The 23435-nt window shown below is 46.0% G+C and overlaps 1 protein-coding gene across 1 annotated transcript; it reads right to left on the bottom strand.

Moving 5' to 3' along the window:
* Positions 1-132: 132 nt before the first annotated feature.
* LOC119397124 (uncharacterized) lies at positions 133-22719 on the bottom strand. Its single transcript, XM_049416460.1, is given in 5 exon segments — positions 133-255; positions 11665-11781; positions 15983-16609; positions 16612-17156; positions 22584-22719. Coding segments are annotated over 5 exon segments (1548 nt in total).
* Positions 22720-23435: the final 716 nt, after the last annotated feature.

Below are 23435 nucleotides of genomic sequence, written 5' to 3' on the forward strand. Positions count from 1 at the left end.
AACGGTTGTGTCGGAGGCATCCACCGTTACACACTGCGGGACGCCGGGCCTGGGGTATTCAAGGAGTGCGGCGTTTGCTAAGGCGTCCTGTAAAAAAAGAAGAAAAAATGTAACACTGGGGTGAAATCAACTTCAAACTTCCTTGACCTTGCGGAAGGCCTCCATTGCCTCTTGAGACCAGAAGAGGGTGCCTGAGCCGTTTCTTGAAGTGGCCAGGAGGTCGTGGAGAGGTTCAAGAATTTGGTGGCAGCAGGGCTGAAACGACGGTAGAAGTTTACCAAACCCAGAAATTCTCGAAGCTGTCGCTTTGCAGTCGGTGCGGAAATCCTTGCACGGCTTCGACCTTGTTGGGCTGAAGCAGAGCTCCTTAGGCAGGGATGACGTGTCCTAGGAACGATAGCGGGGGACGCCAAGCTCGCATTTCGCCATGTTCACGAACATCTCGTGCTCCACCAAGCGCTGGAAGACGACGCGCAGATCATTCGCGTGCTTTAGATAGGCATGGCAGAAGCGGAGGCTGTGTATAGCACAGTCCATGAACCGCTGGAATTTCCGACCCGCGTTTCGGAGGCCGAACGGCATTCGAAGAAATTCGAAATGTCCGAAGGGCATCCCGATTGCAGTCTTCGGGACATCCTCCGGGGCAACGGGAATCTGATGGTATGCCCGCACTAGGTCGATCTTCGAAAAGGTAGTGGCACCGTGAAGGCTCGTCGTGATGTCGTGTATGTGCGCTACCGGGTACCTGCCTGGTGTAGTAACCCGGTTCAGCACCTTGTAGTCCCCGCATTGTCGCCAATCTCCCGGTGTTGACTTTGTCACCATATGGAGTAGAGATGCCCAGGCGCTTGACGAGTGCCTGATGATTTCCAGCATGTGCTCAAATTCTTGTCGGGCGACTATAGACCTTATGCAAAATCTGCTGCCATCTAGCGGCCACCGTGTGCATTTCCGCCATGTTGAAGGTTAAGCGCGCTCAGCATGTGCACACGCGGAGCATGCGTATCAACGTGTGGCGGCTGATATGAACGGCAATGACGACATATTTTCGTGTACCGTGTTGATCAGATTGAGGAAATAGGGCTGATGAAAAAAGGTTTGCAAGAAACTAATCTCTATGTTATTAGATTTCCTCGCTGCCGACGAGAGGCAGCTGGCCGTTCCCTTGCGCCGGGTGCTAGCTTACGACTAACGCCGTGATTAGGTTCGCCGTTCTTAATATATGCGGTGCGTGACAGCATCGGCGCTGATCAGAGAACACTGTTTCGTGTCATGCCAGAACGAGACAGTTTCCGCGCCGTGCGCTTGCAGGCACAGATAAACCGGCATCGTGTAGGAGCTTCAAAGCTGCATCGTGGCTACTTGCGCATGCCTGCACTGCTGCTGACGTCACTACTCTGTTCATTACATCGAGATAACAATTACATGTTATACCGGTGTCACACGGGCACTTTTGATTGCGATCAGCGCCAATCCGGATCGGATTTATTGTTGACGATCAACAATGGCCTCTGCTACATGGTCCAAACTAAAGCCCCTCCATGCGTTTACTGTCAGCTAGGTGCGGCAGCAGACGCGATGGAAGGGCTTTAGTCCAAACTGATCCGTATCGCACTTGGCGCAGACGTCTGTCAAATCGCGATCTGGGAGCCATATCGCGACGCGCTGATCGCGATCGTCTTGATCCCGATAGGACCTAGTAACGATAAAGAGTGACCGTGTGATAACACCTCATCCGGATCAGCCCTGATCGCGATCGAAAGTGGCCATGTGACACCGGTAATAAACAGATTAAAAAATCCGTAAACAGGGTGGTGCGGGTGCTCGAGCCGACGTTTCGACAAGTGGACTTGTCGAAACATCGGCTCGACAAGTCTACTTCTACAAGTCCGCCAAGTCCGACAAGCTTCGACAAGTCCACTTGTCGAAACGTCGGCTCGAGCACCCGCACCCTGTTTACGGATTTGTTCATCGCAAGCTTCCATCTTCCCCTTCCTGTTGCTTTTAAATGCGAAGCATTTCTTAGCGAACCTCTGGCACTTTGAGCGTTTCTATCTACGTATCTATCTATCTATCTATCTATCTAGCCGCCTACGTCTAGGTGCTCTCATGATCGCCTCCTTAACTTGGTGTAGATCGAAATTTGCATGGGAGTGTAAGAGGATCTGACGAATATGATTGCCGGGTCATGACATGAATAACCTTAAAATCCTGTCGCGTACGTCGTCAAACCCTTTCCACTAGACACGTGTGGCACATACCCTTTTACCACGGGCCGCGGTGTACGGGTATGCGCCACGATTTCTGCTGGGATCGTAATTTTCATTCTTTCCATTCGTTGAGTCAACGCTGCCGATGTTGGTTTTCTTTAACGCTCTAACGTTTGTGTTACCAATGTCTGTTCTCGCCGTTCCCGGGTAGATATAAACTGTCAATCACCTGTGGCGCATACCCGTACACCGCGGCCGGTGGTAAAAGGGTATGTGCCACAGGTGATTGACAGTTTATATCTACCCGGGAACGGCGAGAACAGACATTGGTAACACAAACGTTAGAGCGTTAAAGAAAACCAACATCGGCAGCGTTGACTCAACGAATGGAAAGATGAAAATTACGATCCCAGCAGGAATCGAACCCAGGAATTCTGCGTGGCAATCAGTTATTCTACCACTGAGCCACGCCAGGTCTATAAGCTGGTTTGGAAAAACTGCCTACGCAGCCGTAATATCGGTGCAACGTCAATTGTGGTTGTGGTGCTGGCTATCTAATTTTACAAAAAAGCAATAAACACTACATGATACTCCTACGATGTGTACTCCTACGATACAGGCGTCATATCAGATTAACGTCAGTAGTTCCGGTGTTGGCTCCTCTTTTATAGCAGTCTAATAAACACATTTGTATTCCTATGATTCAGCAAGCTATATTGAAGCATTGCTCGATCCCAGAGGAATACATTAACGAAAGTTACATATGATATCCACATCACCGCACCGTAAAGTGCACTTCGTCCGCCAGAACTACGCAGTGTCCTCTTCATTTCTTACGAGGCTGGGCGATGGCCTTTGCTGACCAAGGATGATACCAGATTGATTGACAGCCACTTTGTAGACTAGGCTACGTAGGCCACAACGCCCAGTAGTCTACGAATACGAGAAACACCATCCACTGATGTTGGTCTACGTAGCACAATCCAGGCCTACCAGCCTCGACGGCCTATACCTGACCAACGCGAAGGGTGGCTTCAGGTTCCGACATGTCGCCGGCTCTGTCTACAGACAATTTGTCGAAGAAATGACCGAGGCATCTACGAATTCCAACAGCTCTCCTATACCACATGGGCCCCTCGTCACCACGATCACGACCGGATCCTATAACAAGTCATGACCAGCTGCTGGTGCTCACTGATCACGGTGATGATGCCCTTGTTCAAGAACTGTCAAGAACTTCTTGCACACATGCACACGGGTTCGTGAAACGTGCGTGCGTTCTCGGGACACCTATAAGCACTACATATCAGCTTACCGCTTCTGGTGTTGGTAATACCCACGTTGCCATTGGCAGCGTTACCCAACCGTAAACAACAGGTTATATAACACATATGCGGCTCTTCAACATATATATATGTGTGCGTATAAATTTATACAAATTTTTAGTGTCATCTTGTAACGTGTCGCCCAGTGAAAAAAATTACGCCACAGTCACCTACCCGCCGCATGCTTCGCATAACATCGACTCCCACGGTACAGGGAATCTGCAGAATTTTTTCGATAATAAATAGTAGTTCATACGCGTCATCGATTCGCAGCGAATGGACCGATTGTTCTGGAACGTGTTGTTTGTAGTTTGTTTTCGGTTGCGGAGTTTCAGAAGGTAGCGTTTGGCGGGATGCTTTGCGCGCGTATTGCTTCACTATGCGTATTTGTCAAGCATTTGATGTGCTATCATCGCCAAATTGAGAGCTGCGACCCGGATGTCCTGACCCCCCCCCCCCCCCCCCCCCCCCCGTGTGCTATCGTTCTCCCAAAAGCTGATCCCCGTTCTGAAAAATCCTGTATCCATCCCTGTGTGCTATGAAATATTAACAGACGATTCAAGCTTGTGGCACGTACTTTTCGTATGGAAGTGAAAAAAAGAATGCTCTTCCGGGCAATGTATTACATTCGACCCTGGGTGCGCTTTCGTTGGTTACGAGCTGAGGTGGTTTCGCAAGCGTTCAGTCGGCGATGCAAAACTGTCTTGCTGCAACGGGTTGAAATTTTAAGGCACCGGTAGGACCTGAAAGCGACGATGTGAACGCAAATATTACTGGCGTATCGTGTTATCTACGCGCACGCGTCGGAAGGATACTGCATAAAGTACCAGCTAATCGGCGCCTACTTTTTGGAGCAACTAAGACTTTGCATGTTCAATTTTCACGTGCGGGAGATGCGTAAATATTTTGCATTTTGATAGTACAGTAATTCTATACATACTTAAGTCGGTGACTAGAGCAGTGAATTTTTTTTATTAAAAAAATACGAAAAGGGGACAACATTTTATTTGGAATTAGATGCACGACACATCAGAACGTAGGATTCCCCTCTTGAAATACGTTTTGAAATGGGCCAGCAACACTTTCATATTTACCGTCATCGATGCGCCTTGTCGCGGGATCGAATCTCGAAAGGTTGCGGGATCGAATCCCGGCCGCGGCGGCCGCATTTTCGATGGAGGCTCAAGGCGCTTTGTTGGGCTAGTTGGTTATGATCCATGAGACTGTTTGGCGTAGCGCACACCCACAAGGACAAAGAAGGACACACACACACACAGCGCTAACTTTCAACTGATGGTTTTATTTTTGATCACACGTGTCCTTTTTATACAGCAAACAGGCGATCGATAAAACCAAGAAAACATGTAATAGTACAGCATTGACCGCGTGCACGTCATCACTGATCACGTCTGCACCCACCTTCTTCAAAGCGACATTTCAAGATACCTCTTTTCTTTATCGGACAAACCTAAAGAAGGCGCACTCACGCATTTTTCTTTCACTTTTTCAATTTCAAATGCCTCGATTATTTCCCGGGTTGTTTTGTCTCGAGCCCTATATAGAATACGAGTGCTCGCAAACTCTGGAACGCAACCACACCTTTGGCAGTGAATGCCCAGGTGGCCAGACACAGCTTTGTTGACATTATACGAGTGTTCTCTGAGTCTCTGGTTTACACACCTTCCGGTTTGGCCAATATAGACGCGTTCACACGTGAGAGGAATAGAATACACTACTCTTTCACTGCAATTTACAAACTTTTCGCGGTGCTTGATTGTGCACTCGCGCTTCTCTTTGCTGTCCGCATTAACCTTTTTGCACATCCTTTGCAGACGTTCGGGAGCGGAAAAAACTACGTCCGCACCGGACTTTCTCGCTATCCTGCGCAAATTATGCGATATGGCGTGCATGTAGGGCACCACCGCAACCTTGGTTGCCTTAGTGGCGGCTGTCTCATTACTGGTGTTCGCTCTTTCTTTTTTTCTGATATTTTCGGCGACGGCGGTTAACAGGCGCAGGGGATAGCCAGAATCAATTAAACGTTTAGCCTGGGCCCACAAGCTCGCTTCAAGCTTGTGCCGGCACGATTTCATCAGTGAACTCTGAAAACATGAACTTATAACAGCACGCTTTACCAACTTTGAATGCGCAGATGTAAACGAAAGTACAGGCTTATTTCCTCGCGGTACATAACCCCAACACACACCTGTTGACGAAAAATACAACCCGAGGTCTAAAAATCTTATGAAGTTGTCTTTTGGTACTTCATGCGTCAAGGCCAGAGGAGATAACTCAGTCGTGAACATGTTAAGCGTTCCTGAAACGACCGCGTCAAAACTGTTAGGTTCATTATTACAAACGATTAGGTAGTCATCTACATATCTAAAAACAGCAACAACATCCGTGTGCTTTACACGTGCGTCGAGAACTTGGTTACGCTTTGCTAAAAACAGATCACTCAAATATGGAGCGATGCAGGAACCTATACAAATGCCATTTCTTTGTTTCACAATGTTTCCATCCCACGTCGCATATGTCGAGTTTAGATAAAAGGAAAGAAGATCTAAAAACTGTTCACACGACACCCCGGCAGCATTTTGGAATTGAATGGCTCCTAGTCTGTCGATACCCTCGGACACACACGCCACCAAATCGGTCTGAGGAAGGCTGTAATAAAGATCCTTAACGTCGATGGAAAATGCCAAAAGGTTTGCGCTTTGCTTGTCTTTGAAAAAATCTAACACTTGTTCCGATTTGTTTACCAAAAATGGGTCGTTAAGGGGTATCAACTTCAAGTACTTTTGTAAAAACACTGCTAAGCACTTCTGCCAGGATTCATTCTCGGAGATGATCACTCGGAATGGGCAAGCAAGTTTATGCGTTTTGGCACTGAAGAAGATTTCTAGTTCCGTTTTTTTCTTCTTCTCCATCAACTTGGCAATGCCATCAAGACTAAAACTCTTGCATAGCTTTTTAGCGGCCGACCGCACTTTTTCCAAAGAAACATCACTGTGAATATCAAAAACAGAACCAATGGCATCCGACGCTTTCTCCTGATACATAGATTTAGGCATCACCGCAAAACCGCCGTCTTTATCGGCCGGTAACAATGCAAGCGAGTTGTCCTTCAAGTACTTCACTGTCCCCGATACGGAAAACTTCCCGCGCGGAGGGCGGCCACGCATCAGTACGTCGACACCTTCGGATACACACCTGTCAACGTCGTCTTCAGGGACCTGTTTCGACACCTGCCGAACCATCCCCAAAAGTTCCGGGCCGGACTTGCGTGGCTCGACGGCGAACTTCGGTCCACACTTCAGCACCTGCTGCACCTTCTCTGGTAAGGTCACGTCACCCACAAGGTGAAGAGGGTTCGATGGAACAGCTGACTTCTTCTGTACTTGTAGCCTTAGCCCCGGTAGGACTTGCTGCCAAAGGAATTCTGTCGTTCGGTCAGCCAGTCTTGAATATTCTCGCCCGTCCTTGCAAGTTGCTCGTGGCCCCAGCAGTAGTCTCAGCTGATCTCTGTACAAGCGAGTTTGCCTTTGCCACTCGGATCGCATAACTTTGCAAATCCGAACACCGTGGTTGAGAGAGGGTAAGCAGTAGCCGAATAGTGCCATCACTTCAGGGGGTAACACTTTGCGCCGTATGCAGAAACCAAGCGTCCGGGCTCTGCAGGCCGCTATCGCGATCAGCGGGACGATGCGGCATGGGTCGGTGCTGTACCACAACGGAATGCCCGATGTACAAGAAATGAAATTGCTCAAGGCGCTTTGTTGGGCTAGTTGGTTATGCAACTAGCCCAACAAAGCGCCTTGACAAGCAAAGCGCAAACCTTTTGGCATTTTCCATCGACGTTAAGGATCTTTATTACAGCCTTCCTCAGACCGATTTGGTGGCGTGTGTGTCCGAGGGTATCGACAGACTAGGAGCTATTCAATTCCAAAATGCTGCCGGGGTGTCGTGTGAACAGTTTTTAGATCTTCTTTCCTTTTATCTAAACTCGACATATGCGACGTGGGATGGAAACATTGTGAAACAAAGAAATGGCATTTGTATAGGTTCCTGCATCGCTCCATATTTGAGTGATCTGTTTTTAGCAAAGCGTAACCAAGTTCTCGACGCACGTGTAAAGCACACGGATGTTGTTGCTGTTTTTAGATATGTAGATGACTACCTAATCGTTTGTAATAATGAACCTAACAGTTTTGACGCGGTCGTTTCAGGAACGCTTAACATGTTCACGACTGAGTTATCTCCTCTGGCCTTGACGCATGAAGTACCAAAAGACAACTTCATAAGATTTTTAGACCTCGGGTTGTATTTTTCGTCAACAGGTGTGTGTTGGGGTTATGTACCGCGAGGAAATAAGCCTGTACTTTCGTTTACATCTGCGCATTCAAAGTTGGTAAAGCGTGCTGTTATAAGTTCATGTTTTCAGAGTTCACTGATGAAATCGTGCCGGCACAAGCTTGAAGCGAGCTTGTGGGCCCAGGCTAAACGTTTAATTGATTCTGGCTATCCCCTGCGCCTGTTAACCGCCGTCGCCGAAAATATCAGAAAAAAAGAAAGAGCGAACACCAGTAATCAGACAGCCGCCACTAAGGCAACCAAGGTTGCGGTGGTGCCCTACATGCACGCCATATCGCATAATTTGCGCAGGATAGCGAGAAAGTCCGGTGCGGACGTAGTTTTTTCCGCTCCCGAACGTCTGCAAAGGATGTGCAAAAAGGTTAATGCGGACAGCAAAGAGAAGCGCGAGTGCACAATCAAGCACCGCGAAAAGTTTGTAAATTGCAGTGAAAGAGTAGTGTATTCTATTCCTCTCACGTGTGAACGCGTCTATATTGGCCAAACCGGAAGGTGTGTAAACCAGAGACTCAGAGAACACTCGTATAATGTCAACAAAGCTGTGTCTGGCCACCTGGGCACTCACTGCCAAAGGTGTGGTTGCGTTCCAGAGTTTGCGAGCACTCGTATTCTATATAGGGCTCGAGACAAAACAACCCGGGAAATAATCGAGGCATTTGAAATTGAAAAGTGAAAGAAAAATGCGTGAGTGCGCCTTCTTTAGGTTTGTCCGATAAAGAAAAGAGGTATCTTGAAATGTCGCTTTGAAGAAGGTGGGTGCAGACGTGATCAGTGATGACGTGCACGCGGTCAATGCTGTACTATTACATGTTTTCTTGGTTTTATCGATCGCCTGTTTGCTGTATAAAAAGGACACGTGTGATCAAAAATAAAACCATTAGTTGAAAGTTAGCGCTGTGTGTGTGTGTGTCCTTCTTTGTCCTTGTGGGTGTGCGCTACGCCAAACAGTCTCATGGATGGAGGCGAAAATGCCTGAGGCCCGTGTACTTAGATTTAGGTGCACGTTGAAGAACCCCAAGTGGTCGAAATTTCCGGAGCCCTCCCCTACGGCGTCCCTCATGATCATATCATGGTTTTGAGACGTTAAACCCCATAAATTAATTAATTAGTCCCGCCGCAGGCTAGAGCCTCTTCCCAACCATCCTACACTACACACAGTATATTCAAATAACTAACAACGCTTTATTCACCACACTGAAAATAGACAGAAAAATTTATAACACAGGGCATAGCTTCACACTCAACGACGGCAGACCTACATGTGACTCGGTGACAAACTTGTACTTTGTTTTCGCTGTGAGGCAGTTATTCACACGTAATAACTGTCAACGTAGTGACAGTTATTGCCGGTAACGTGTACATGCCCTTACACACTCGTCTGACGTTTTTATGCCCCGGTTGCCCACTATCAAAGCAGATACAAGCAAGAAGTTATTGGCAGCCAGATCGACCTATAGGTGGCAGCACCGTCGCCGCGTTAGTGTGGAGAGGCCTTCGACGGCGCGTATACCAATGCACACAGCGGCGCTTCGCTGCGAACGGTTTGAGCCGATTGTCGGCGAATAAAATGCGTTCATTGCAGCTTAATGGTAATGTATACGCTCTTCATATGCACAAAGATCATCCAACGTTACTATTACTAGTAAGAAAAGCGCAATCTGCCGATGAAAGGGATGCTCGCCCTGGATGACAGCTGCGCTTACACACTATATTGCCACGCCCACTTCTTGTCTTGTTTTTGATGTATTCGGGTTTGACCGGCAGGGACGGTTATCAACGCACGACGCTGTCCGCGAAGTAGTGTTCTAGAAGCGTCGCGATTGTAGTAGATCGTTTTGTTAAGATTGCGCCCCATACGCGAATGTTCCAGCTTTGTCTGGAGATAACGCCGCCACCAGCGATATTGCTGGAAAGTTCGATAGCGCCTGTATAAAAGCCGACACGCTTGACCGCTTGTCACTTGATTGACGGTCGACGCTCTGTTCGACGCTATCAGTGTATTGCTGTAGTTTGACCTTGAGTTTCCCGGCCACAAGTTCGGCCAAATAAACAGTTTCATCTCGGACGTGCTGACTGCTGTCTTCGTCGACGTCACGACCACGTGACATCATGACGTTTTTGGTTGTCTTCTCTATACGTGTTTAGCTTATGTTCTCTGCACTACGCATTGCTGTAGCACGACTGAACTACTTAAGTGTTTACTTCTAGTTCATTTGTATACCAGCCCATATTCATGTGCAGTGAGTTCAATAGCGCTGTTCGCGCGAATACGCATACGCACTTTTTTTATTGTTCAGTTCTTCATGGAATGTAGGACAGTTGATAAGTTTAGGCAGGAAAGCTACGTGATTGACAGCGCTTTAGCGCCACGGAGACGTTCAACGCGTACGCACTTGTTCTTGCTCCAGTAACAGAATAAAAAGGTTAGAGTTTAGCACAGAGCTTTGATAGATTGCTTACGTGCACAACAGTGATGCAACAAAGGTCCGGTTATTTTATGGGAATAAGTGCCTTTTTTTTCAAACTAACAATGTCCGCTGTCTTCCATAAATTTCTAACAACTCCACACAAACGCTCAAGATAATGTAAAAAAAGGCTGAGGTTTTGCGTGAAATTATACGACAGAAGTGTAAGGCACGTCGTCGGGATTAATTTTGAACATTTGGGTTCTTCAAAGCGTACCTAAATCTAAGCACACGGGCGGTGCTTCAGAAATTTCGCCCCAAGTTAAAATTGCGCGCGGCTACTCCGTTTTATCACTGCCGTTTCATTCCATTGTCTGTTTTTTAGGGGATAGTTTGAGTACCAAAGTGTCACCCTTCACGTGATATAAATATTTCGCTGTAGCGGGACCACTACGTTGAAAGGACGTCTCAAGCACAACTAAAGGTCATCGCATAACCGATGAACTACAGTGCCGCAGTTATACACCTAACAACAACGCGAACGTGCATGGTCTAGAGCATCGTTTTGTTTACCAACGAGTCGCTAAAACGGTGCTTTCACACTATTTAATGCTCCTCATGTTTGGGGCTATGCCAAGAGCCCTTTAGAATGTGCTTGAACCAGAAAGCGGCACCAACACTGAAATCATGCTGGCGAACGAAGGGTACGACACCAATACACAGCCCTCTCGAAAGTCGCACTCACTGCGCATGCGGCCGACCAAGCCCACTTGCTTCTGTACACCATTTTAGGTATACGTACGAGCAGTTAAACTCGCCCTAACATAAAAGAATAAACCGCCCTTTGAGAACGTGCAGGACATACGCGCGCATGTAGACACGACGTGGCTAGCAGACGACGCAGGGAGCAATCCACACTAGGTGCACTTCAGCCAGTAGCCGCCAGGTGGCGACTCCGCTCGATCTCGCGGCCAATAGCAGCGACAGCAATACGATTCTGACCCAAGCCTCCAACACGGCGTCGAATCGGTAGCTTCGTCAAACCTCCTACAGATGGCAGCAATTTTGCATAAGGTCTAACTTCTCCGGAGACAAACGGCGAGGCCGCGTGTGTGCGGGCGGGCCACTGGTGGCGATCTAGTGGCGCACCTGGATTGGATTGGATTGGATTTATGGCCTCACCCTTTGTAACGGGCGGGCATCAACCGACGCCCTGGCCTAAGGACATAAAAAAGAAAGAAAAAAGAAAGCGCGTACACAGAAGTGACTACACACACATTAACTAACCATGCACCACTGTATATGTACATGTTCAACGAGGAGAGCTTCGACATGTCAATCTGCGCGCACCTTTGCACACCACTCCGCACCATCAGGAGCGTCGGTGGGCGAAAAGCCAAGCGCCTGCTGTAAGGTGGTGCCATCTGTAGGTGCTGTTGTGAGGCTCTTGCAGTTCATGACCACACTCTAAGAAAATATCGAGTAAAAAGGGCGTCTTTTTGTCCCACAACAATAATCGTCATTTATTTTACCTTCCTTTCCTTGCACTATCGCCGCTGGCGATAGTGCAAGGAAAGGAAGGCATCGCCGCGCGCCCGGCACTTTCTGGTCACGAACGACGTGCGCGCTGTCAGCGTGACATAGCATTCTTGGCAGGAAAGTGGCCAGCGCCGAGTTTTCAAGAAAGGAAACGCAAGCAAGCCAGATGACGATTATTGTTGTGGGACAAAAAGACGCCCTTTTTACTCGATCTTTTCTTAAAGTGCAAGTGTTCGACTGTCTCCTCGTCCGCACCACATACCCGGCACATTGCATCACCCGCGCTGTCATCAAAGCGGTATGCCAGAGTAGAGCACTGCACGGGCCCGGGCCGGGCCGTCCGAAACGTTTTCCGGCGGGCCCGGGCTGGGCTCGGGCTTGAGGCTGCGGGCCGGGCCGGACTCGGACCCGCTCATTAAAAGGCGTAAGTCGGGCCTTCGAGCACACGCGAACGTTATGCATTGCATGGTCTAAGGTATACTGTGCCAAGCTGAAGTGACACGTGTGTGTGTATATATATATATATATATATATATATATATATATATATATATATATATATATATATATATATATATATATATATATATATATATATATATATATATATATATATATATATATATATATATATAGTTGAAGAAATGAAGGAGCACACTTACGAAAATTGCATATTTTTACTCATTTACGTTTCGGCCGTGGCATTCGGCCGTGGCATTCTGACGAAGGCCGTGCCACGGCCGAAACGTAAATGAGTAAAAATATGCAATTTTCGTAAGTGTGCTCCTTCATTTCTTCAACTACATGTGCACCGGACCTTCAGAACTTTCTTTTGAATTATATATATATATATATATATATATATATATATATATATATATATATATATATTATATATATTATATATATATATATATATATATATATATATATATATATATATATATATATATATATATATATATATATATATATATATATATATATATTAACAGCACTAACAATGGGCCAGATCACGGTTGTTCCCATGGGAGGCATAAAGATTTCGGTCTTTTATTCGAGGTTGGCACATACGGTATATTTCATTTATATTCCTTGGTATTACGTGCCAAGACCACGATATGATTACAAAGCACGCCGTAGTGGCACCGGATCAATTTCGACCACGTCGATTTCTCTAACGTGCACCTAAAGATAAGTATATACACGGGTGTTCTTGCATTTCGCCCCCACCAAATTGCGGCCGCCGTGGCCGCGGGAATCGCACCCGCGTCCTAGGACTTAAACAGCGGAACAGCTTAACCGCTGAGCTACCACCCTGGACAAAGCAACATTTCGATGCATGTACACACCGGATTCTCCGTCCGATCACCCGCTACAAAGCACACGGCATCATTAATAGTCATCAACAACTAATATCCTCTAGCGGCCCCGGGTCGGGCCTGGTCACGAACAAGCGCGTCCTGGATTAGTTTAGTAATGAACGCCCGGGCTCGGGCTGGCTACGGTCAAGTACGCCCGGGCCCGGGCCGGGCTCGGGCTGGGTTAGGTCATGTACGCCCGGGCCCGGGCCGGGCCCGCGCTTGGAACCACGGGCCCGGGCTGGGCTCAGGCTTCATAAAGTGGGCCCGGGCCGGGCCCGGGCAGTAAAATCCGGCCCGTGCAGTGCTCTATTCCAGATTGAGAAAAAGTAGTTTCAATAAAACTGGCTCAGGCAAGTTGATTCATTCATTAAATTGGAAAGACAGTGGTGAAAAACAGAAGTACTAGTGCACTTTTCCATGCATATTCATTTGTTTTTCCATGATGGACTCCCAGACTTCTAAAATATTTCCTATACCACTATTCTGAAGCATTTGCAAGGTTACCTCTTTAGCAGATTAGTCTGCATGATAATACCAGTCCCATAGTATCACAGAGGGCTTAGGAAATGCATGGTAAACATATGGTGCAAAAGACCATGAACCGTGCCAAGGTTCAAGCCCTTGACATTCTTAACATTGAACCTTCTGAGTATGTGTGGGGTATGAAACCCTCGGACTTCCAAGGCATACAGAAACACGAACCCTGAATCTTCGAAGTCAGTGGAGTACCGAACCATTGACCTCCAAAGTGCAAAGAGACTAAAACCTCTGAACCTTCCAAGTATGCAGGATATCATATCCCTATCTCTATAAAGTGTACATAGACAAGAACACTGAGCGTTTAACGCATGTGAAAATGGTTTACTCAGTAAAAGAATAAAAGAACACCCAAGCAAGACTGAGGGAAGCAATAACATATGCAAGCATTTATGGACAGGATGCTTTGCACAGCTTTGGAACTCTTAGAGTAGTCCCTGCATAATTGTTTGGCAGCAGAACAAGATTTTTTTAAGATATTGTATCTTGAGAAGGTTTTTCTTTTTTCGACAGCTGCCATTGTCAAGGCGTGCATACATGTTAGTTTTCTTTCTCTGAGTATGGCAAGTGACACGTGGAAAAGTAGTCCTGGTGCACTAACTAAAGCATTTTTACATCGAAGCACAACGTGATACAAATTGCAGCTGGGTCAGCCTGAGTTCAATAATGATCCTACTAGATCAAATGTATTTTTCGCACATATGCCAACAAGTCTGACTATAAGATGCTTTAATAGCAACTCATCTACTGGTATTGGAAAAATGTCATATTTGCATGAGGGTCAGTAAAAAGATGTTGATCTAGAGTTATAAAAGGGTGCTTCAGGCCCTCCATTTCATGTTTAGAAAATGAAAGCATTATCAGTCAGGTGAACAGTCCAAAATGCTTTTTTTTACCAGATTCACCCACAGGCAAGGGTGAAAAAGCAACATAAAATGCTATCCAGACATATTAAACAGACAATCAAAATACACTATTTTTTCACTGCAATACAATATATCAAAGAATAAATGCTGATAAAGAAAACAAGAGAACAAGCACAAAATCAAGCTCAGCTTTAGCAAGCGTGCATCACTGCAATAAAAAATTCAGATTATACATGATAAATAGAACAAAAAGCACATGCAAGCAGCACCTGTTTAACTTATGCAAGGTGACACCCAAAAGTAATGTAAAAGGCAAAAACTGCATAACCGCTAAGGAGCATTTGCATGCGATATTTAAACAGAGCAATTCATCACCAAAATAATACAGATGGCAAACAACAAGAAACTTATCGATTAATAGGCAAAAAGTTAACACACACACACACACACACACACACACACACACACAAAAGTAAAATGTAGGAAATTACTTTAGTGTACAGTGGCCCATTTTTTTAACCTAAACGCGCGAGCATCGACCGCCAAGTTGATAAGCGCCGTACAACGGAGTGCAGCGGCGAAATGAACGAGAATACGCGCATGCGCGCAATGAGCAGTCTTGGACAGCTACCGTCCGCGGAAAAGCCTAGCCGACGGCAGTTGCCCACGACTGCTCATAGCGCGCATGCGCGTATTCTCGTTCATTTCGCCACTGCGCTCCGTTTTACGGCGCTTATCAACTTGGCGGTCGATGCTCGCGCGTTCAGGTTAAAAAAATGGGCGGCTGTACAAGCACAAAATCTGCAACTCGACATGTCTGCTAGACTGGGCTGCTTGGTACACTTGACGACAAAAGCTTACAGCACGACTTACAAGAAATTTAAATTCTCATTTAGCCAGAGAACAAATAAAACCTGTAATTTTATGTTTTAGCCTGTACTAGATTTTGTGACTTGCATACCAATGAATTAAATGAGAAGCATCACGCAATAGCCAAGCTGAAGTTTTAGTTTTTCTTTCGAGCCCTCGGGGGGGGGGGGGGGCTGTAAACTTGTGTTGCCAAGTGTACATTGTTAGAACAATACCAAACAGCGTATGGGACAGGGCAAGTTAGGATGACATACAAAGTATTAACAGACCACTCTTCAATGCAACTGAAATACCACATACTGAAGCACAGATACTGCTCCTTATGTACTGCAGTGCAGTTCAATTGCACTAAACAATGGGTGTTAGCATGCGTTTTTCCTCACCTCACCCTGCTTTAAGCCTTGTTATACTCCATCCTTATAATTGGAAACGGTTGACGAGATTGCAAAACAGTTGCCTGCCCTCACACTCAATCCAAAAGCATGCAGCTACTTTACTGTAAACCTCTACAAGTTTCAGGGGCATGCACTTCTCAACCCTTGAAATGTGCCCAGTGCCATAACAGCACATGCTCCTGTAGCCCTTTGACACAAAGTAAGTTCTCTTACTGTCACTGCAACTCACTGAGACAATACGCTGTATCTTTGCATGCGTATTGTCTGGCAGCCATACAGCTGTGCAGTCAATTCTGTCAGGCCTCTGGTATTGTTCGCTGTGGAACACATATCCAGACATGCGGATTCTGTCATGTTCCTCAACAGGGCCAGTTATTTGATGGGGGATTTGTGCCTCAACTAATCCAACAAGGGATGCACTGGCAGGCCTTGGTTTGCCCAAAAGGGCTATTGGTTCCATTTTGTGAAAACCAACACCCAAAAAATCTTTTATGTGATGACTTGCAGTGGCGTTGCATGCACCAACTTTGCTGGCCGTTAGTACCCTGCCCATGATTTGATGGGGCACTCCCTTTGCAGATGTTATAAGCTTCTTAATCTTGCCAATGCCTCCTTCAAACACAAAACAAGAATGTGCCCAAAGAGGCCCTTGCATTAGAACACTTTTTGCTAGGTGCATCAACAAATGAACATTAGATGTGATCTCCCTTTCAGAATACAAAAAAACTGAACACCAACAACAAATTTCGCAAGGAGTTCAGTGCTCTGATGTACGTCTTCAGTTGAAACATCTGCAAGTAAAAGGAACACTCCTCTCGCAAGCAGACTGAAGTGCTCTATGTACTTGCACGGCAAGACTCCATCCACACACACGAGACTGTAGTATGAAAGCCACTGTTGCCACTCGCTTGCCTTCCAGAACTTTCGTAACTGCACCGACCGAGGCATGCGGGTAATGCATTGTGGTGGCTTGGTGGCACACAGCCTGTCGTCAATCTTTATAAGCTGTGGCGACCCTATGTAGTATGGAGCCCCGACCTTGGACATCCACAGCTCCGTAAACTGACGTGTCACACCAAGAAGCACACAGTGCATGTAGTCGGGGCTGAAACTCCACACAATATCGAACCCCGGCAAACTGATTAATGGAGAAGGACCCTTCACTCCTCGAACATGAACTCCAGTCCTGTGTGCTCCTTTGATGTATTGTAGTGCTCCTTCTTTTGTCTTGTCAGGTGAAGATGTGCCAGAGACAGGATACTTAACTGTACCTGCGAAAAAGGTTTCAGAGGCAAATGAAGTGTCATCTGACAACAGAAGTTGCACATTTAGTACCTAATAATGTGCAGACAATGCTCATGTTGGAATCAATGAGAAATTTTAGTGAAGTGGTAGTAATTGTCACATACAAGTAATAATGATGCATTTAGGAGTGTTTACTTTTTCTGATTTTCAACATACAACTTCCCTGCTGGTCCTTGCTGGTTTTCAGTTATGTTTAGGCGTTCTGCGTTGCATTTGCAGCATGACAGAATGCCTTGGTGAAGCGGAACCTGGAGGCAAAATTTTCAATACAATTAAACCATGGGGTTGACTGTGTGGCAAAGTGGCTTCAGCTTCAGTGAATAAAGAGAACTGATGGGCGTGGTATGAAAATACTCTGACGTGAGTCACGTCGCTGTTCATCCAAAACATGTTTTTTTGTTTGAGTAGCACCAGACGCTAGGCTCGCGATTTTGTGTCATAAACAAGCAGGGTAATGAAATATCAGCAGCGCCACTGGGCACCTTGAACATGTGAGGAAAAAAAAGCATAAATTACTCTCCGATGCCAAAGAGAGCTGCCAAACGTGCATAAAATACAAATACAATTTAAAATTATGGATATTTATTTTCAACCAAAATAAATCTACCTGCGAGAGTTTTTTCCCTTCTACTGATAGGCTGAGCCACGTCACTGTTGGGCGACGCTACCAGTCATACTTTCATAATTTTTATAACTATATTAAAAATATATTTTTTTATTTCACAAAAGCATGCTTGTTGCCACCAATTTGACAATCAATCTTCTCATTTTCACTATAAATTTTGCGAGCAAGAAACAGTCCCTTTCAGAATGCAGACACCAAAATTTGTGTGAAACTGACAGATTAGCTCCAAATAGAAGGTATTTAGCTAGAACCTTTTAAAATTTAGTTGTGTACTGACATTACCTACCTTCAATACACTTTCCAGGGTGCAAACACCAGCCACACCCAAAGTATCCATTTTACTGGACGACATTCTGCATCATGGCCCTGGCTGGGGAATCAGCCGTGCCATTGAAACAATATACCTGTGAAGAGACAAAAATAAAACTAAGATTTCAGATGTAAAAAATTCGGCAGATCCCACGTACCGTGGGAGTCGATGTTTTGCGAAGCATGCGGCGGGTAGGTGACTGTGGCGTAATTTTTTTTTACTGACGACAGGTTACAAAATGGCGCTAAAGATTTCTATATATTATATACGCACACATATATATGTTGAAGAGCTGCATATGTGTTATATAAGCAGTTGTTTACGGTTGGGTAACGCTGCCAATGACAACGTGGGTATTACCAACACCAGAAGAGGTAAGCTGATATATAGTGCTTATACGTGTCCCGAGAACGCAAGCGCGTTTCACGAAGCCGTGTGCATATGTGCAAGAAGTTCTTGACAGTTCTTGAACAAGGGCATTATTACCGTGATCAGTGAGCACCAGCAGCTGGTCATGACTTGTTATAGGATCCGGTCGTGATCGTGGTGAAGAGGGGTCCATGTGTATTGAAGTATGTGGTATAGTACAGCTGTTGGAATTCGTGGATGCCTCGGTCATTTCGTCGGCAAATTGTCTGTCGACAGAGCCGGCGACATGTCAGAACCTGAAGCCACCTTTCGCGTTGGTGAGGCATAGGCCGTCGAGGCTGGTAGGCCTGGATAGTGCTAGGTAGACCAACATCAGTGGATGGTGTTTGTCCTATTCGTAGACTACCTGGGCGTATGTGGCCTACGTAGCCTAGTCTACAAATGGCTGTCAATCAATCTGACATCATCCTCGGTCAGCATGAGGCCATCGCCCAGCCTCTTAGGAAGTGAAGAGGACACTTCATCGTTCTGGTGGACGAAGTGCACTTTACGATGCGGTGATGTGGATATCATATGTAACTTTCGTTATTAAATGCGAAGCATTTCTTAGCGAACCTCTGGCCCTTTGAGCGTTTCTATCTACGTATCTATCTATCTATCTATCTATCTATCTATCTATCTAGCCGCCTACGTCTGGGTGCTCTCATGATCGCCTCCTTAACTTGGTGTAAACCAAAATTTGCATGGGAAGGTAAGAGGATTTGACGAATATGACTGCCGGGTCATGACATCGTCGACATCGTCGACTAGTGGACAACGTCGTCAAACCCTTTCCACTAGACACGTGTGGCACATACCCGTTTACCACGGGCCGCGGTGTACGGGTATGCGCCACAGGTGATTGACAGTTTATATCTACCCAGCAACGGCAAGAACAGACATTCTGAACTTAAATGCTAGAGCGTTAAGGAAAACCAACATCGACAGCATTGACTCAACGAATGGAAAGAATGAAAATTAGGATCCCAGCAAGAATCGAACCCAAGCATTCTGCGTGGCAATCAGGTATTCTACCACTGAGCCACGCCAGGTCTATAAACAGGTTTGGAAAAACAGCCTACGCAGGCGTAATATCGGTGCAACGTCAAATGTGGTTGTGGTGCCGGCTATCTAATTTTACAAGAAATGCAATAAACACTACATGATACTCCTACCATGTGTACTCCTACGATACAGGCGTCATATCAGATTAGTGTCTGTAGTTCCAGTGTTGGCTCCGCTTTTATAGCAGTCTAATAAACATTACGTTTATATTCCTATGATTCAGCAAGCTATATTGAAGCATTGTTCGACCCCAGAGGAATACATTAACGAAAGTTACATATGATATCCACATAATCGCACCGTAAAGTGCACTTCGTCCACCCGAACGACGCGGTGTCCTCTTCATTTCTTACGAGGCTGGGCTGTGGCCTCATGCTGACCGAGGATGATGCCAGATTGATTGGCAGCCGCTTTGTAGACTAGGCTACTTAGGCCATATGCGCTCAGGTAGTCTACGAATACGACAAACACCATCCACTGATGTTGGTCTACGTAGCACTATCCAGGCCTACCAGCCTCGACGGCCTATACCTCACCAACGCGAAGGGTGGCTTCAGGTTCCGACATGTCGCCGGCTCTGTCGACAGATAATTTGTCGACAAAATGACCAAGGAATCCACGAATTCCAACAGCTCTACTATACCACATACTTCACTACACATGGACTCCTCGTCATCACGATCACGACCGGATCCTATAACAAGTCATGACCAGCTGCTGGTGCTCACTGATCACGGTGATGACGCCCTTGTTCAAGGACTGTCAAGAACTTCCTGCACACATGCACAAGGGTTCGTGAAACGTGTGTGCGTTCTCGGGACACGTATAAGCACTACATATCAGCTTACCGCTTCTGGTGTAGGTAATACCCACGTTGCCATTGGCAGCGTTACTCAACCGTAAACAACTGGTTATATAACACATATGCGGCTCTTCAACATATAAATGTGTGCGTATAAAATTTATACAAATCTTTAGCGTCATTTTGTAACGTGTCGCTCAATAAAAAAAGTTACGCCACAGTCACCTGCCCGCCGCATGCTTCGCATAACATCGACTCCCACGGTACGTGGGATCTGCCGAATTTTTATATTCCTCCGGGGTCGAGCAATGCTTCAATATAGCTTGCGGAATCATAGGAATACAAACGTAATGTTTTTTAGACTGCTATAAAATCTGAGCCAACACTGGAACTACAGACGTCAACTGTTTGCACATCGCTACTACAACAGCTACTACAGACGTCAGTAGCTGTGTGCACATCGTAGGCTTACCAGGCACATCGAAAACACTGGTGTTTAAAGGGTAACTGATTGTGTGACGTAACGGGAGGATTCATGTTAGAGGACATACTAGACTGCTGTAAAAGCGGAGCAAACAGTGAAACGACAGACGTCAATCTCATATGACGCCTATATTGTAGGAGTGCATATGAAGTGTTTATTGCTTTCTTGTAAAATTAGATAGCCAGCACCACAACCACAATTGACGTTGCACCGATATTACGCCTGCGTAGGCCGTTTTTCCAAACCCATTTATAGACCTGGCATGGCTCAGTGGTAGAATACCTGATTGCCACGCAGAATGCTTGGGTTTGATTCCTGCTGAGTTCCTAACATTCATTATTTCCATTCGTTGAGTCACCGCTGCCGATGTTGTTCTTACTTAACTCTCTAGCATTTAAGTTACTAATGTCTGTTCTCGCTGTTCCTAGGCAGACATAAACTGTCAATCACCTGTGGCGCATACCCGTACGACGCGGCCCGTGGTAAACGGGTATGTGCCGCACGTGTCTAGTGGAAAGGGTTTGCGACGCACGCGACAGGATTTTAACGTTATGTATGTCATGACCCGGCAGTCATATTCGTTAAATCCCCTTACCCTCCCATGCAAATTTTGGTCTACACCAAGTTAAGGAGGCGATCATGAGAGCACCCAGACGTAGGCGGCTAGATAGATAGATAGATACGTAGATAGAAACGCTCAAAGTGCCAGAGGTTCGCTAAGAAATGCTTCGCATTTAAAAGGGCACAACATGTCACGCATGGCTCAGCGTGTGTGATGACAAACAAGCTTTCGAATACAACATTATCAATTAGGAAAAGCTGACAAAATGCCAATTTCAATTCAATCTGGATATGAACCTTAGAGGAAAAAAACCTTTTGAGAGACCCACAACTTGGGCAGTTTTTGATGCGTTATACAGCTGTCACAGGTGGTACAACACACTTGAAACAAGAAAAAAAGAACAAGAGCAAGCTGTGTTACAACAAGCAGCTATTATTTACACCTTTCCTTGCATTCCTTGTTCGACATGCTCTCAATTAAGAATGACTTAAGCAAAATATAAAATTGCTACACATGTACACACACGAATAGACACGAACGTCACTTACTTTTGAGTTACATGTCCCTCCATTGCACGTCCAATCCACACCGGTCTCGGCAAGGGTTTCAATTTGCTTGGCAAATGCCTCCAATACCAGTGACATTTCTGGATGACACTGCCCATACCAGAGCATAGAAAGTGCAACATTTTTGGAACGCAGTTCAGGAGGCAACTCATTATTATTACCTGAAGAGGCCATATCGAAAACTTGGATGAGTTGAAAACTGGTCCGCGCTTATTGTTATGGTTAAGTCCATGTCATCGAGGTTGAGGTCCTTCCTTTGCTGACGGTACAGACTACCATCCGTCACATCGCGCATGGAAGCAGCTTCTGAACGATGAGACAGCTTGTCCAAGGCTGTTTTTAGCGACCTGGAGATTTTCTGAGACGACAGGATTGAGGCAAGCTGCTGTCCTAGAGGAAGGCTGACAAAGAAGCTCCCGCGCGCGGTAAGCGTGTCTCCGGTATAGCGCTGCTTGCACTGTACACGTCACTTGAAGCTCCTTTCTTTTCTTGAGTCCTCCGTCGCATTCTGCAAGAAGACACATGTAGTCAGGGCAGTAAATATAAAACATCATGCTCTCCGTCGACATACCCGCGAACTTCTTAAAGAGGAATTTCATGTCGGGGAGGTCGCTCCTCTTCAGAATAAAGCCCACCAATTTCATTAGGTGCTCTACCTGAGTCCACGACAATCCAAAGTTGACCGCGTAGTCCATAACTAGCGTCATGATATCTTCTGCTGAGAAATCGGAGGTATCATCTTCGCCTTCAAGTTCTTCGTCTGACGTGTCCAGTACATGGAGTTCCCCGTCAGCGCTCGCCTCATCGCACTCGTCGACTGCTTGATTCGACCAGACACGTCGTGAATTGTTGAATTCTCGGCGTGTTCGTCTGAAGGCTCAAGAAGTTCCCTGTCCGATGTAGCGCTGCGAACTTCTCTCGTGTTGGCGCGAGATGCCCTGTACTGAGTTGTTCACGGCAGTTCATGTCCACCAAATGATGGCTCTAAATAGAGCTTGTGCCGCTTAGACATCACGCGCGAAGGGCTGCGCAAGATGAACATTCCAAACTGTATTAATTAAAACCAAAAATCAAGTAACGTCAAGCGGCATGCGCTCTCGCCGATCATTCTTTTTTTCGCCACAGAGTGGATTCCACTGATTGTATAACTGGCTTAATTGCGAAAACAAAAAATAACGAGCATTTTATTTTTTAACAAACACGAACACGATACCAAAATTATATCATTAATTTACACTGGTGTATATAATTAATCTTTTAGGACATTTTATCAGTGCAATATATTATTACGTGAAGGCATACAGGGAAGCAGTGCGTATTTACAATATATTTACACAACGCTTAAGCGTTAGACAAGATGGCGGAGAGCGTGCCGCATGTCCTTTCCGAGAAGATTCAGGATTGCATAAGGCTGAGCGCCGAA

Source organism: Rhipicephalus sanguineus, chromosome 6 (genome assembly GCF_013339695.2).
Source record: "Rhipicephalus sanguineus isolate Rsan-2018 chromosome 6, BIME_Rsan_1.4, whole genome shotgun sequence".
Taxonomy (NCBI): Eukaryota; Metazoa; Arthropoda; class Arachnida; order Ixodida; family Ixodidae; genus Rhipicephalus; species Rhipicephalus sanguineus.